This window comes from Salmo salar, chromosome ssa16 (genome assembly GCF_905237065.1).
Source record: "Salmo salar chromosome ssa16, Ssal_v3.1, whole genome shotgun sequence".
Lineage (NCBI taxonomy): Eukaryota > Metazoa > Chordata > Actinopteri > Salmoniformes > Salmonidae > Salmo > Salmo salar.
Genome location: NC_059457.1, coordinates 41,978,239 through 41,988,864, shown reverse-complemented (window position 1 = coordinate 41,988,864; position 10,626 = coordinate 41,978,239). Strand labels below are relative to the sequence as shown.

The 10,626-nt window shown below is 47.6% G+C and overlaps 1 protein-coding gene across 4 annotated transcripts in view; it reads right to left on the bottom strand.

The window, feature by feature from the left end:
• The window catches only part of LOC106573868 (polyamine-transporting ATPase 13A3), a 65,979-nt gene that overhangs the window by 20,641 nt on the left and 34,712 nt on the right, over positions 1-10,626 (bottom strand). For all 4 annotated transcript variants that reach the window (XM_014149281.2, XM_014149278.2, XM_014149282.2 and 1 more), the window contains 11 exons: positions 7,601-7,685; positions 7,192-7,365; positions 6,420-6,599; positions 6,154-6,224; positions 5,907-5,990; positions 2,428-2,497; positions 1,569-1,703; positions 1,002-1,074; positions 535-666; positions 209-385; positions 1-64 (listed from right to left, as the gene is read on the bottom strand). The exon at positions 1-64 is cut by the window's left edge and continues 94 nt beyond it. In XM_014149281.2, the coding sequence (XP_014004756.2) occupies positions 1-64; positions 209-385; positions 535-666; positions 1,002-1,074; positions 1,569-1,703; positions 2,428-2,497; positions 5,907-5,990; positions 6,154-6,224; positions 6,420-6,599; positions 7,192-7,365; positions 7,601-7,651 (1,211 nt within the window). In that variant the 5' untranslated portion in view covers positions 7,652-7,685. The remainder of the gene's footprint in view (positions 65-208; positions 386-534; positions 667-1,001; positions 1,075-1,568; positions 1,704-2,427; positions 2,498-5,906; positions 5,991-6,153; positions 6,225-6,419; positions 6,600-7,191; positions 7,366-7,600; positions 7,686-10,626) is intronic.

Here is a 10,626-nt window from a genome sequence, read left to right as displayed (position 1 = left end):
TTGAAGTCGGTGGGCTTGGGGTACAGGATGGAGCGCACCAGCTGGCCCTTAGCCGTGCTGAAACCTGGGGGATGGAGGAGGAGCTACAATCAGAATATGGTAAACGCTCCTTATTTTATTATCCAAAATCAGATCATGATCGTACAACAACTTGGAAAGGTATACTGTGTGTGTTGTGAGGACACGAACGGACACACAGACGGCTAACCTGTGCGGACCACCACTGCCTTGACCAGCTCCCCTGAGTAGAAGCGGGTCTGTATGACGTGCGTGCCACAGAAGAGGGTGTGTCTCTTGTGCTCCTCCATGCTGTAAGCCACGTCACCCTCCTTGTCCCCTTCGCCCGGGTTGGGGAGGTTGGTCTTGGTGACTGGCACACTCTCGCCTTGGGGGAGGAGGAAGAGCCAGGTATTTACAGAGTGTAGTGTTGTGTGAGGCTTTGCACAAATGTCAAATAAATATATTTTAGAATTTTGTATTTGGCAAGTGACCAGCAGTGACAGAGAGCGAGAAGGCAGAATCTCAAAGTCTCACCTGTCAGCATGCTCTCGTTGACGATGCAGGTGCCGCTGACCAGCACCGCGTCGCAGGGCATGATGGTCCCGTTGCTAGGGATGACCATGACGTCGCCGGGCACCAGGTCAGTGGACAGGGCCTCCTCGATGTCTATTAGGATTCAACACAGAGGGGAGAGCAGGTGTGGAGAGAAGGGAGAGGGGAGAGAGGAGGGGAATGCAGGGAAAGTACAGAGGGAGTGAGGAGTGGAAGGAAGGGAGGAGGATAAAAGAGGAATTCTGTGCGTCAGAGCCCCAGTCTTGTTCAGAACATCATACATTACTCACACCCTTCTGGGCAGCAGGGGGAAAATGCTGAGGCATCACATGCACAGCCTGAGCCCGCTGTGGGAGCGCGCACACACACACGGATAAGTGTGCCGTTCTACTGGTGAATTGAACACTAGTCAAAGTGCATGAAATCTTAGTGAGGTATATTAGACAAACCGTTGCTGGCTCTGCAGACTGAAACTCGGACAATACTGTGTGCTGACACCATGTCGTGAAGCGTGATGTATTGCTGAAAAGGAGAGAACAGCCAATAAGCATCACCACATGTCAGGTGCTACAAAAACAGACCTCTAGTTAATAGATTCTCAATGTCCCTTGAAATTTCCAGAGAAGACTTTGCTTCCCCCTCCCCATCCATCTATCATCCATCCAACCTCTCTCTATCTCCCTCTTCCATATGCTGTGTGATTCTAAGGGGGCGTTCTCCTTCTCTTTGTGTAAACCTAGGGCCCCGGGAGAAGCCTCCACCCCTTCACCTCCCTCCATCTCTCTACTTATGCAGTGTGATTGTAAGGGGGTGAACCCAGGGCCCTAGAGTGGGGAGGGGGCTAAAGTCTGTTTTGTCCAGATGAGCCTAGTTCAAGCCAGTTCAGAAAGGCCCCAGACTCACCTTTTGATTACTGAATACATTTTTCCAAATTGTGGAAGGAATAATAAGATTGGGGATGAGAGGGGTTGAGAAAGAGTCAGAAAGGGGTGACCAAGGGGCGGGGACAGACATACCTTTTTGATGGTGTACAGAGAGGTAGCTATGGAAATAACGGACATGAAGACGATGGCTGCGGCATAGTAGTAGTACTCATCAGCGCTCCACAGGATCACACTGAAGAGCTGGAAGATGTAGAAAGGGTTGAGGACCTGCAGGAGGGAGGGAAAGAAAGAGGCATGTCAAACAACAAGCTGCAACAAGACATCCACTTTGACATTCACTAGAATAATACCTGATTAAGCCCTATAGCAGGCTAACCATAATATCTCATGTTTGGCTCAATAGTGTGAAAAGGCTATAAATGTGAAATATCTCTATTGACACATGGTTCAATTTGTTTCTTTATACAGAGAGTGCAGCAGACAGACAGAGAGAGAGAGAGAGAGGGAGACAGACAGAGCACAAAGACATGGAGACTGTCGCAGAGACCGTGAGGTCAAAGAGAGCGAGAGAGACGTCAGAGAGATAGAAAGACAATAAGGAGCTGAGAGGAACTGCGGCGGTGGAAAATGCTGTTTTTACGGCCATTGTTGGCCCTGTTCACAGTGTTCACTCATTAGACTAAAGACAACCTCCCCGCAACAACTCAGAATCTAAATCTGGCCGCTCAGAAAAAAAGCTTAAAGCCAAGTTGGCTTCCATTCAACAGAACTTTCCCATTAGAATGGCAGGCACAGGAGCTCATTATCTTCATCATTATCTCAGATAAATTAGCTATTCATTTCGATAGGCACCTTTGGATGTAAATAATTCGTATAGACTTATGTTATCAATTAGTTGTCAGAGAAAATGAGCTCTGGTAAGAAAATCAAGCATCCTTTAAGTAGTGGTTATGAACACCTTATTCCCATTTACACCCAACACCTCTCCTACCTCCTTGATTAGCAGCTTGAAAACTGAAGGCACTTTCACTGCAATTTCATTCACTCCGAAAAACAGTCTCCTGTGGGAAAGCACGAGAGAACAAAAGGTTGAGCATTTACAGTTCAAACTAACAACTCATTCAACTTTATAACAAATGTTTGTCTCACACACACAGACACAGTGTGTCTAATAAAACCATTGATAAGGTGCGACACTGACAGCACTACATTAAGTAGGTCAGAGTCACACATGAACACCCTCTCTCTCTCTCCCTCCCTCCCTCTAGATGCTGGGTGAGTCACACATGAACACCCTCTCTCTCTCTCTCTCCCTCCCTCTAGATGCTGGGTGAGTCACACATGAACACCCTCTCTCTCCCTCCCTCTAGATGCTGGGTGAGTCACACATGAACACCCTCTCTCTCTCTCCCTCCCTCCCTCTAGATGCTGGGTGAGTCACACATGAACACCCTCTCTCTCTCTCCCTCTCTCTCTCTAGATGCTGGGTGAGTCACACATGAACACCCTCTCTCTCTCTCTCTCTAGATGCTGGGTGAGTCACACATGAACACCCTCTCTCTCTCTCTCTAGATGCTGGGTGAGTCACACATGAACACCCTCTCTCCCTCTCTCTCCCTCCCTCTAGATGCTGGGTGAGTCACACATGAACACCCTCTCTCTCTCTCTCTCTAGATGCTGGGTGAGTCACACATGAACACCCTCTCTCCCTCTCTCTCCCTCCCTCTAGATGCTGGGTGAGTCACACATGAACACCCTCTCTCTCTCTCTCTAGATGCTGGGTGAGTCACACATGAACACCCTCTCTCTCTCTCTCTCTAGATGCTGGGTGAGTCACACATGAACACCCTCTCTCTCTCTCTCTAGATGCTGGGTGAGTCACACATGAACACCCTCTCTCTCTCTCTCTAGATGCTGGGTGAGTCACACATGAACACCCTCTCTCTCTCTCTCTCCCTCCCTCCCTCCAGATGCTGGGTGAGTCACACATGAACACCCTCTCTCTCTCTCTCCCTCCCTCTAGATGCTGGGTGAGTCACACATGAACACCCTCTCTCTCTCTCCCTCCCTCTAGATGCTGGGTGAGTCACACATGAACACCCTCTCTCTCTCTCTCCCTCCCTCTAGATGCTGGGTGAGTCACACATGAACACCCTCTCTCCCTCTAGATGCTGGGTGAGTCACACATGAACACCCTCTCTCTCTCTCTCTAGATGCTGGGTGAGTCACACATGAACACCCTCTCTCCCTCTCTCTCCCTCCCTCTAGATGCTGGGTGAGTCACACATGAACACCCTCTCTCCCTCTCTCTCCCTCTCTCTCTAGATGCTGGGTGAGTCACACATGAACACCCTCTCTCCCTCTCTCTAGATGCTGGGTGAGTCACACATGAACACCCTCTCTCCCTCTCTCTAGATGCTGGGTGAGTCACACATGAACACCCTCTCTCCCTCTCTCTAGATGCTGGGTGAGTCACACATGAACACCCTCTCTCCCTCTCTCTAGATGCTGGGTGAGTCACACATGAACACCCTCTCTCCCTCTCTCTAGATGCTGAGTGAGTCACACATGAACACCCTCTCTCTCTCTCTCTCCCTCCATCCCTCTAGATGCTGGGTGAGTCACACATGAACACCCTCTCTCTCTCTCTCTCTCTCTCTCTCTCTCTCTAGATGCTGGGTGAGTCACACATGAACACCCTCTCTCCCTCTCTCTCCCTCCCTCTAGATGCTGAGTGAGTCACACATGAACACCCTCTCTCTCTCTCTCTAGATGCTGGGTGAGTCACACATGAACACCCTCTCTCTCTCTCTCTAGATGCTGGGTGAGTCACACATGAACACCCTCTCTCTCTCTCTCTAGATGCTGGGTGAGTCACACATGAACACCCTCTCTCCCTCTCTCTAGATGCTGGGTGAGTCACACATGAACACCCTCTCTCTCTCTCTCTCTCCCTCCCTCTAGATGCTGGGTGAGTCACACATGAACACCCTCTCTCTCTCTCTCCCTCCCTCTAGATGCTGGGTGAGTCACACATGAACACCCTCTCTCTCTCTCTCTCTCTCTCGATGCTGGGTGAGTCACACATGAACACCCTCTCCCTCCCTCCCTCCCTCTAGATGCTGGGTGAGTCACACATGAACACCCTCTCTCTCTCTCTCTCCCTCCCTCTAGATGCTGGGTGAGTCACACATGAACACCCTCTCTCTCTCTCTCTCTCCCTCCCTCTAGATGCTGGGTGAGTCACACATGAACACCCTCTCTCTCTCTCTCTCCCTCCCTCTAGATGCTGGGTGAGTCACACATGAACACCCTCTCTCTCTCTCTCTCTCGATGCTGGGTGAGTCACACATGAACACCCTCTCCCTCCCTCCCTCCCTCTAGATGCTGGGTGAGTCACACATGAACACCCTCTCTCTCTCTCCCTCCCTCTAGATGCTGGGTGAGTCACACATGAACACCCTCTCTCTCTCTCTCTCTCTCCCTCCCTCCCTCCCTCTAGATGCTGGGTGAGTCACACATGAACACCCTCTCTCTCTCTCTCTCTCTCCCTCTCCCTCCCTCCCTCCCTCTAGATGCTGGGTGAGTCACACATGAACACCCTCTCTCTCTCTCCCTCCCTCCCTCTAGATGCTGGGTGAGTCACACATGAACACCCTCTCTCTCTCTCCCTCCCTCCCTCTAGATGCTGGGCGAGTCACACATGAACACCCTCTCTCTCTCCCTCCCTCTAGATGCTGGGCGAGTCACACACATGAACACCCTCTCTCTCTCCCTCCCTCTAGATGCTGGGCGAGTCACACACATGAACACCCTCTCTCTCCCTCCCTCCCTCTAGATGCTGGGTGAGTCACACATGAACACCCTCTCTCCCTCTCCCTCCCTCTAGATGCTGGGTGAGTCACACATGAACACCCTCTCTCTCTCCCTCCCTCCCTCCCTCCCTCCCTCTAGATGCTGGGTGAGTCACACATGAACACCCTCTCTCCCTCTCCCTCCCTCCCTCCCTCTAGATGCTGGGTGAGTCACACATGAACACCCTCTCTCCCTCCCTCCCTCTAGATGCTGGTTGAGTCACACATGGGGAACAGAAGGCCAGCTCTGAGCAGACTGACACCCAACAGGGCTATTAGAAAGTGTTGTCAGGGCTTTGTGAGGTGACTGGGCATTGGAAGTCTGGGCGTCTAAGGTGACAGAGAGGCTGCTGTGGCCTGCAGTGGTATAACAGTATCTGCTTTCAACCGTGAAGTCTAGCACTGGGGGATGGGGTAATGAATCTACCGTAGGAAGGGCAGGGTTCAGTGTAATAGAGTAACAATATACATTTTGTGGGTATCAGTACCACCTTTGAGTGACTTAGCTAATGCACCAAAACCAAGCATTCCTATGGGGTGAATTTAACCTCAACACATCACATTGCTCAAACCATCATGGCCTTCCACTCTGTACAAGGTGCTTGGTATAAGTTACCTGTACTCCTGCTGGTTGCTGGTGAGCCCCGCGCTGTGCTCTGAGTGGACGGTGGAACAGGTCACCTCCCGGTCCTCCAGGCCCCTGTGGGTGTGTGTGTGTGTGTGTGTGTGTGTGTGTGTGTGTGTGTGTGTGTGAAAGAAGGGAAACGAGGCCTCCATTAGAACATTTGCTTAGACACGCATTACACAAACCATTTGGAAAATATCCAGGTCACTGGCTATAATAAGTCTGTTAAATTGCTTACGTTAATACTTCAAAATTTTGGACCTCGTCGTTCCAGTAGTACTTTGTGCTATGGAGTGTAAAATAGCGAATCTGAAGGGAGAAAAAAAATAAGAATATTATCAAAAATAACTAAGGCAGAAACTTTTTTGATTTGTGCTTTTCCCCCCATTTCATTGACCATAAAGGTGTATACTTTTGAGCGTGAGCGTATGCGAGAAAGAAACCGGTAAAGAAAGCAAAAAAAGACAGACGTGTGTTATTGTGTGTGCCATCGCGTGTTATTACCTGAGTGGGTTGGTACTCTGCGTACTTCCTGATTAACTCCTGGGTGAAGCCGTCCGAGGGGTGGGGGGAGTGTCCATTGGCCATGGGGGGAGTGGTCTGGGTCTCCAGGCTGTCAAAGGGGTCCCTTCCGGGGGCCAGCATCACACGCACCTTGGCCAGGAACCAGCGCTTAAAGTCATCCTGAGACACACACACCATCAGCAGTGACAGGTTCTCTGGTATTCACGAATTTGGACAGTGAAGATACATTTCCTTTGTATGTGAAGAGCCTATGATTCAGTGAAGGACAGTTAGATTTTGATGCATTATACGTGTTTGTACAGGTGGTGCAAAAACTCAGATTGACACCTTCAACTTCTCTCATATCCTACAGTAGGAAGGAACATTAATATGATTGATAAATATTTAATGGTGACGTGTGTCCTGAAAGTGGTCATTGTGATTACCATGGAAGTTTCGATGCTAATTGTTTACGTCACATTTTTTGTTGAATGTTGGCTGTATTTCATGAACCTACACAAATCCAGTGTCAGGAAATCCTTATAAACTTTTGCTCATGGGCGTGGAGAGGTGTGGTTATTAAGGATTGTCCAGTAACACATGACTTATGTTTTAATAAGACAACACTTAATTAAGGCCTAATAAATGGCTAATAAGATACTTATAAATACGCTAACGAACTACAAATCGGTGGCAGATACGTCGACTTTAAAATGAAGTGGTATGAAAACATTGATTGGTTGCCGCTGTGGTGAGGAGGACATTGACTTACGGTGGATTGGAGCAGCACCACTTCGGCCTCTCTGACGGTGGTCCGGGTGCAGGTGGCCTTCACACACCACTCTGGCATCCAGTAGAGCAGCAGCAGGAGGAAACCCCCTGTACACAGCACCCCCAGGCTCACCACTGCCACACGCCACCGACACACACGGTAACCCTGGAGCTCCTAGCGGGGGCCAGGGGGGACGGTTAAAACGGCAGTTCATATGGGGTCATCAGGGGAGTTTGAGTCAAGTTAACATGAGTTCGTGTCACATTTGATTTGAATAAACTATTAGGCGTTGGCATACGTGCAATTCAGAGCGGGAAAGAAAGAGTGCGAGAGAGCGGGAAAGAAAGAGCGTGGGAGGGGTAGGAAGAGCGGGAGGGAAAAGAAGAGGAAGTAAAATAAGGAAACACACCATCTCATCCTCCTCATCCTTATTCACGATCTTCAGTTCTTCCTTCTCCATTCTGCAGATAAGTCACCAAGCCCACAGAGCACAGCTTCATTGAAACAAGAACACAATGACGCCACTAAATGAGAATGTGAGTCTTCCCCAGTACGAGAGGAAAAGTATATCCCAGAGTATGTGTCCAACCCAGTGCATACCAGAACATGAAATCAACCACACCACTAGTGTAGTGACTGAAACCAGAACCATATACACACACAGACGAATGAATTGAATTGAATTGAAATGAAATGAAATGAACTAGAATAGACCGGAGAGGGCTGAAATATTTGGGAGCAAACATTAGGGCTGGGAATTGCCAGGGACCTCACGATACGATATTATCACGATTCTTAGGTGCCAATACAATATGTATTTCATACTGAAATGTTATTGCAATTTGATGTTCCAAACATATTACTCACTATTAGGGTTGCACATTTTGGGGAATATTCAGAGGTGGAAACTTTCCTTCGGAATTAACGGGAATATATTAATATTAATATTATTTAAAAATGTAGATGTTTTTTTTGCATTGGATATATTTACATTATCATATGGAGACAAACAAACTGTTTACCGTACCATAAGTAGACATAGTTGCAAATGATTAAATCCTTCCAATAGAAATGCAAAAACAACATAGTTAAGAACTGAACTTTAATTAAATGAGTTGACTCTTCACATGGGATTATTTCACTGAACAACAAAAAAAAGGGAATATTGAATGATCCCCAATGATCCATCGCATCTCCCAAAAACATTATCAACATACATCTGTAAAATCCTTAACTATTTATCTGTAGATGGAATTGTACTTTAAGAAACATTTTTTTCTTCTAATCTTTACAGGAAAATGCCACAGGCACGATCTGATGTGTGGAGACATTTCACTGCAGCTAATGTAGAAGGAAAAGCTGTGTACGTTTTGCAAATACTGTGCCAAATCATGTGTGAAGAATGCAACAAAGATGCAGATCATCTGGCCAAGTGCATAAAGTTCCCTCAGCACTCACAACAAGCAACCTCTGACAAAAGTCCCTGTACTTCTAATCGAGGTGAAAATGATGAATCAGACCCCTTATCGATAGCAACAGCTCATGGTCCTCCTGGAATCAGAAGTTTTTTTGACTCAATGGAGGAACGTAGTCAGAAATGCTGATGAATGTCTTGCTCGAGCTGTGTATGCAACTGGTTCATCTCTGATGCTCACAGGCAATGTGTATTGGAAGAGATTTCTGAATGTTCTTTGCCCAGCATACACCCCTCCAACCGGACATGCTTTATCTACTCATTTGCTGGATGCAGAGTTCAAGTGAAGATCAAGCAAATCATAGAGAAAGCAGACTGTTTTGCTATCATCTCTGATGGGTGGTCGAATGTTCATGGGCAAGGAATAATTAACTACATCATCTCCACCCCTCAACCAGTATTCTACAAGAGCACAGACACAAGGGACAACAGACACACCGGTCTCTACATTGCAGATGAGCTGAAGGCAGTCAATGACCTTGGACCACAGAAGGTATTTGCACTGGTAACAGACAATGCTGTGAACATGAAGGCTTCTTGGTCTAAAGTGGAGGAATCCTACCCTCACATCACACCCATTGGCTGTGCTGCTCATGCATTGAATCTGCTCCTCAAGGACATCATGGCACTGAAAAGAATGGATACACTCTACAAGAGAGCCAAGGAAATGGTTAGGTATGTGAAGGGTCATCAAGTTATAGCAGCAATCTACCTCACCAAGCATAGTGAGAAGAATAAGAGCACCACATTGAAGCTGCCCAGCAACACCTGTTGGGGTGGTGGTGTCATCATGTTTGACAGTCTCCTGGAGGGGAAGTTGTCTGTCTAAGAAATGGTCATATCAGTCTCTCGACATGGACAGCCCCATCAAGAGAATCCTCCTGGATGATATATTTTGGGAGAGAGTGGTAAGCAGCCTGAAACTCCTGAAACCTATAGCAGTAGCCATTGCATGGATTGGGGGAGACCATGCCATCCTGTCTGATGTTCAGACTGTGCTTGCAGATGTAGGAGAAGAAATCCGTACTGCCCTGCCTACTTCACTGTTGCTCCAAGCAGAGGAAACTGCAGTTCTGAAATGCATCAAAAAGCGTGAAGACCTCTGCCTGAAGCCCATATACTCCGCAGCGTACATGTTGGACCCCAAGTATGCTGGCAAGAGCATCCTGTCTGGTGCAGAGATCAAGAAGGCCAGTGGTGTCATCACTACCGTGTCTCGCCACCTTGGCCTGGATGAGGGCAAGGTTCTCGGCAGTCTGGCAAAGTACACTTCCAAGCAAGGGCTTTGGGATGGAGATGCAATATGGCAGTCGTGTCAACATATCTCATCAGCCACCTGTTGGAAGGGACTTTGTTGATCTGAGGCTCTTTCCCGTTGCCTCCATCCTCCAAATCCCACCAACATCAGCCGCCTCAGAGCGCAACTGGTACTTGTTTGGGAACGGGATAGGCGTCCCGCTAGTGGGACAACTTCCAGTGAAACTGGAGGACTCGCAATTCAAATAAATAATCATAAAAATTATGGATATTAAACATTTAGGTACATAAGTGTAATATTGGCTGAAAGCTTAAATTCTTGTTAATCTAACTGCACTGTCCGATTTACAGAAGCTATTACAGTGAAAACATTCTATGCGATTGTTTGAGGACGGCGCCCCACATCAAAATATTTTTACACCAGCACAGGTTTCATATATTCACAAATAACGATTAAATATTCACTTACTTTTTGAAAATCTTCCTCTGATTTGTCATGCAAAGGGTCCCAGCGAATACATGTCGTGTTGTTATGTTAGATAAAATCCTTCTTTATATCCCAAATTGGCGCCATCGATTTGAGTAATCCACTCGTTCAACATGCAGAGAAAGGAATCCGAAAATCTACCCCTAAACTTTGTTTCAACAAGTCAAAATGTTTCTATTTACTCCTCAGATACCGTAAAATGTAATCAAACGATAAT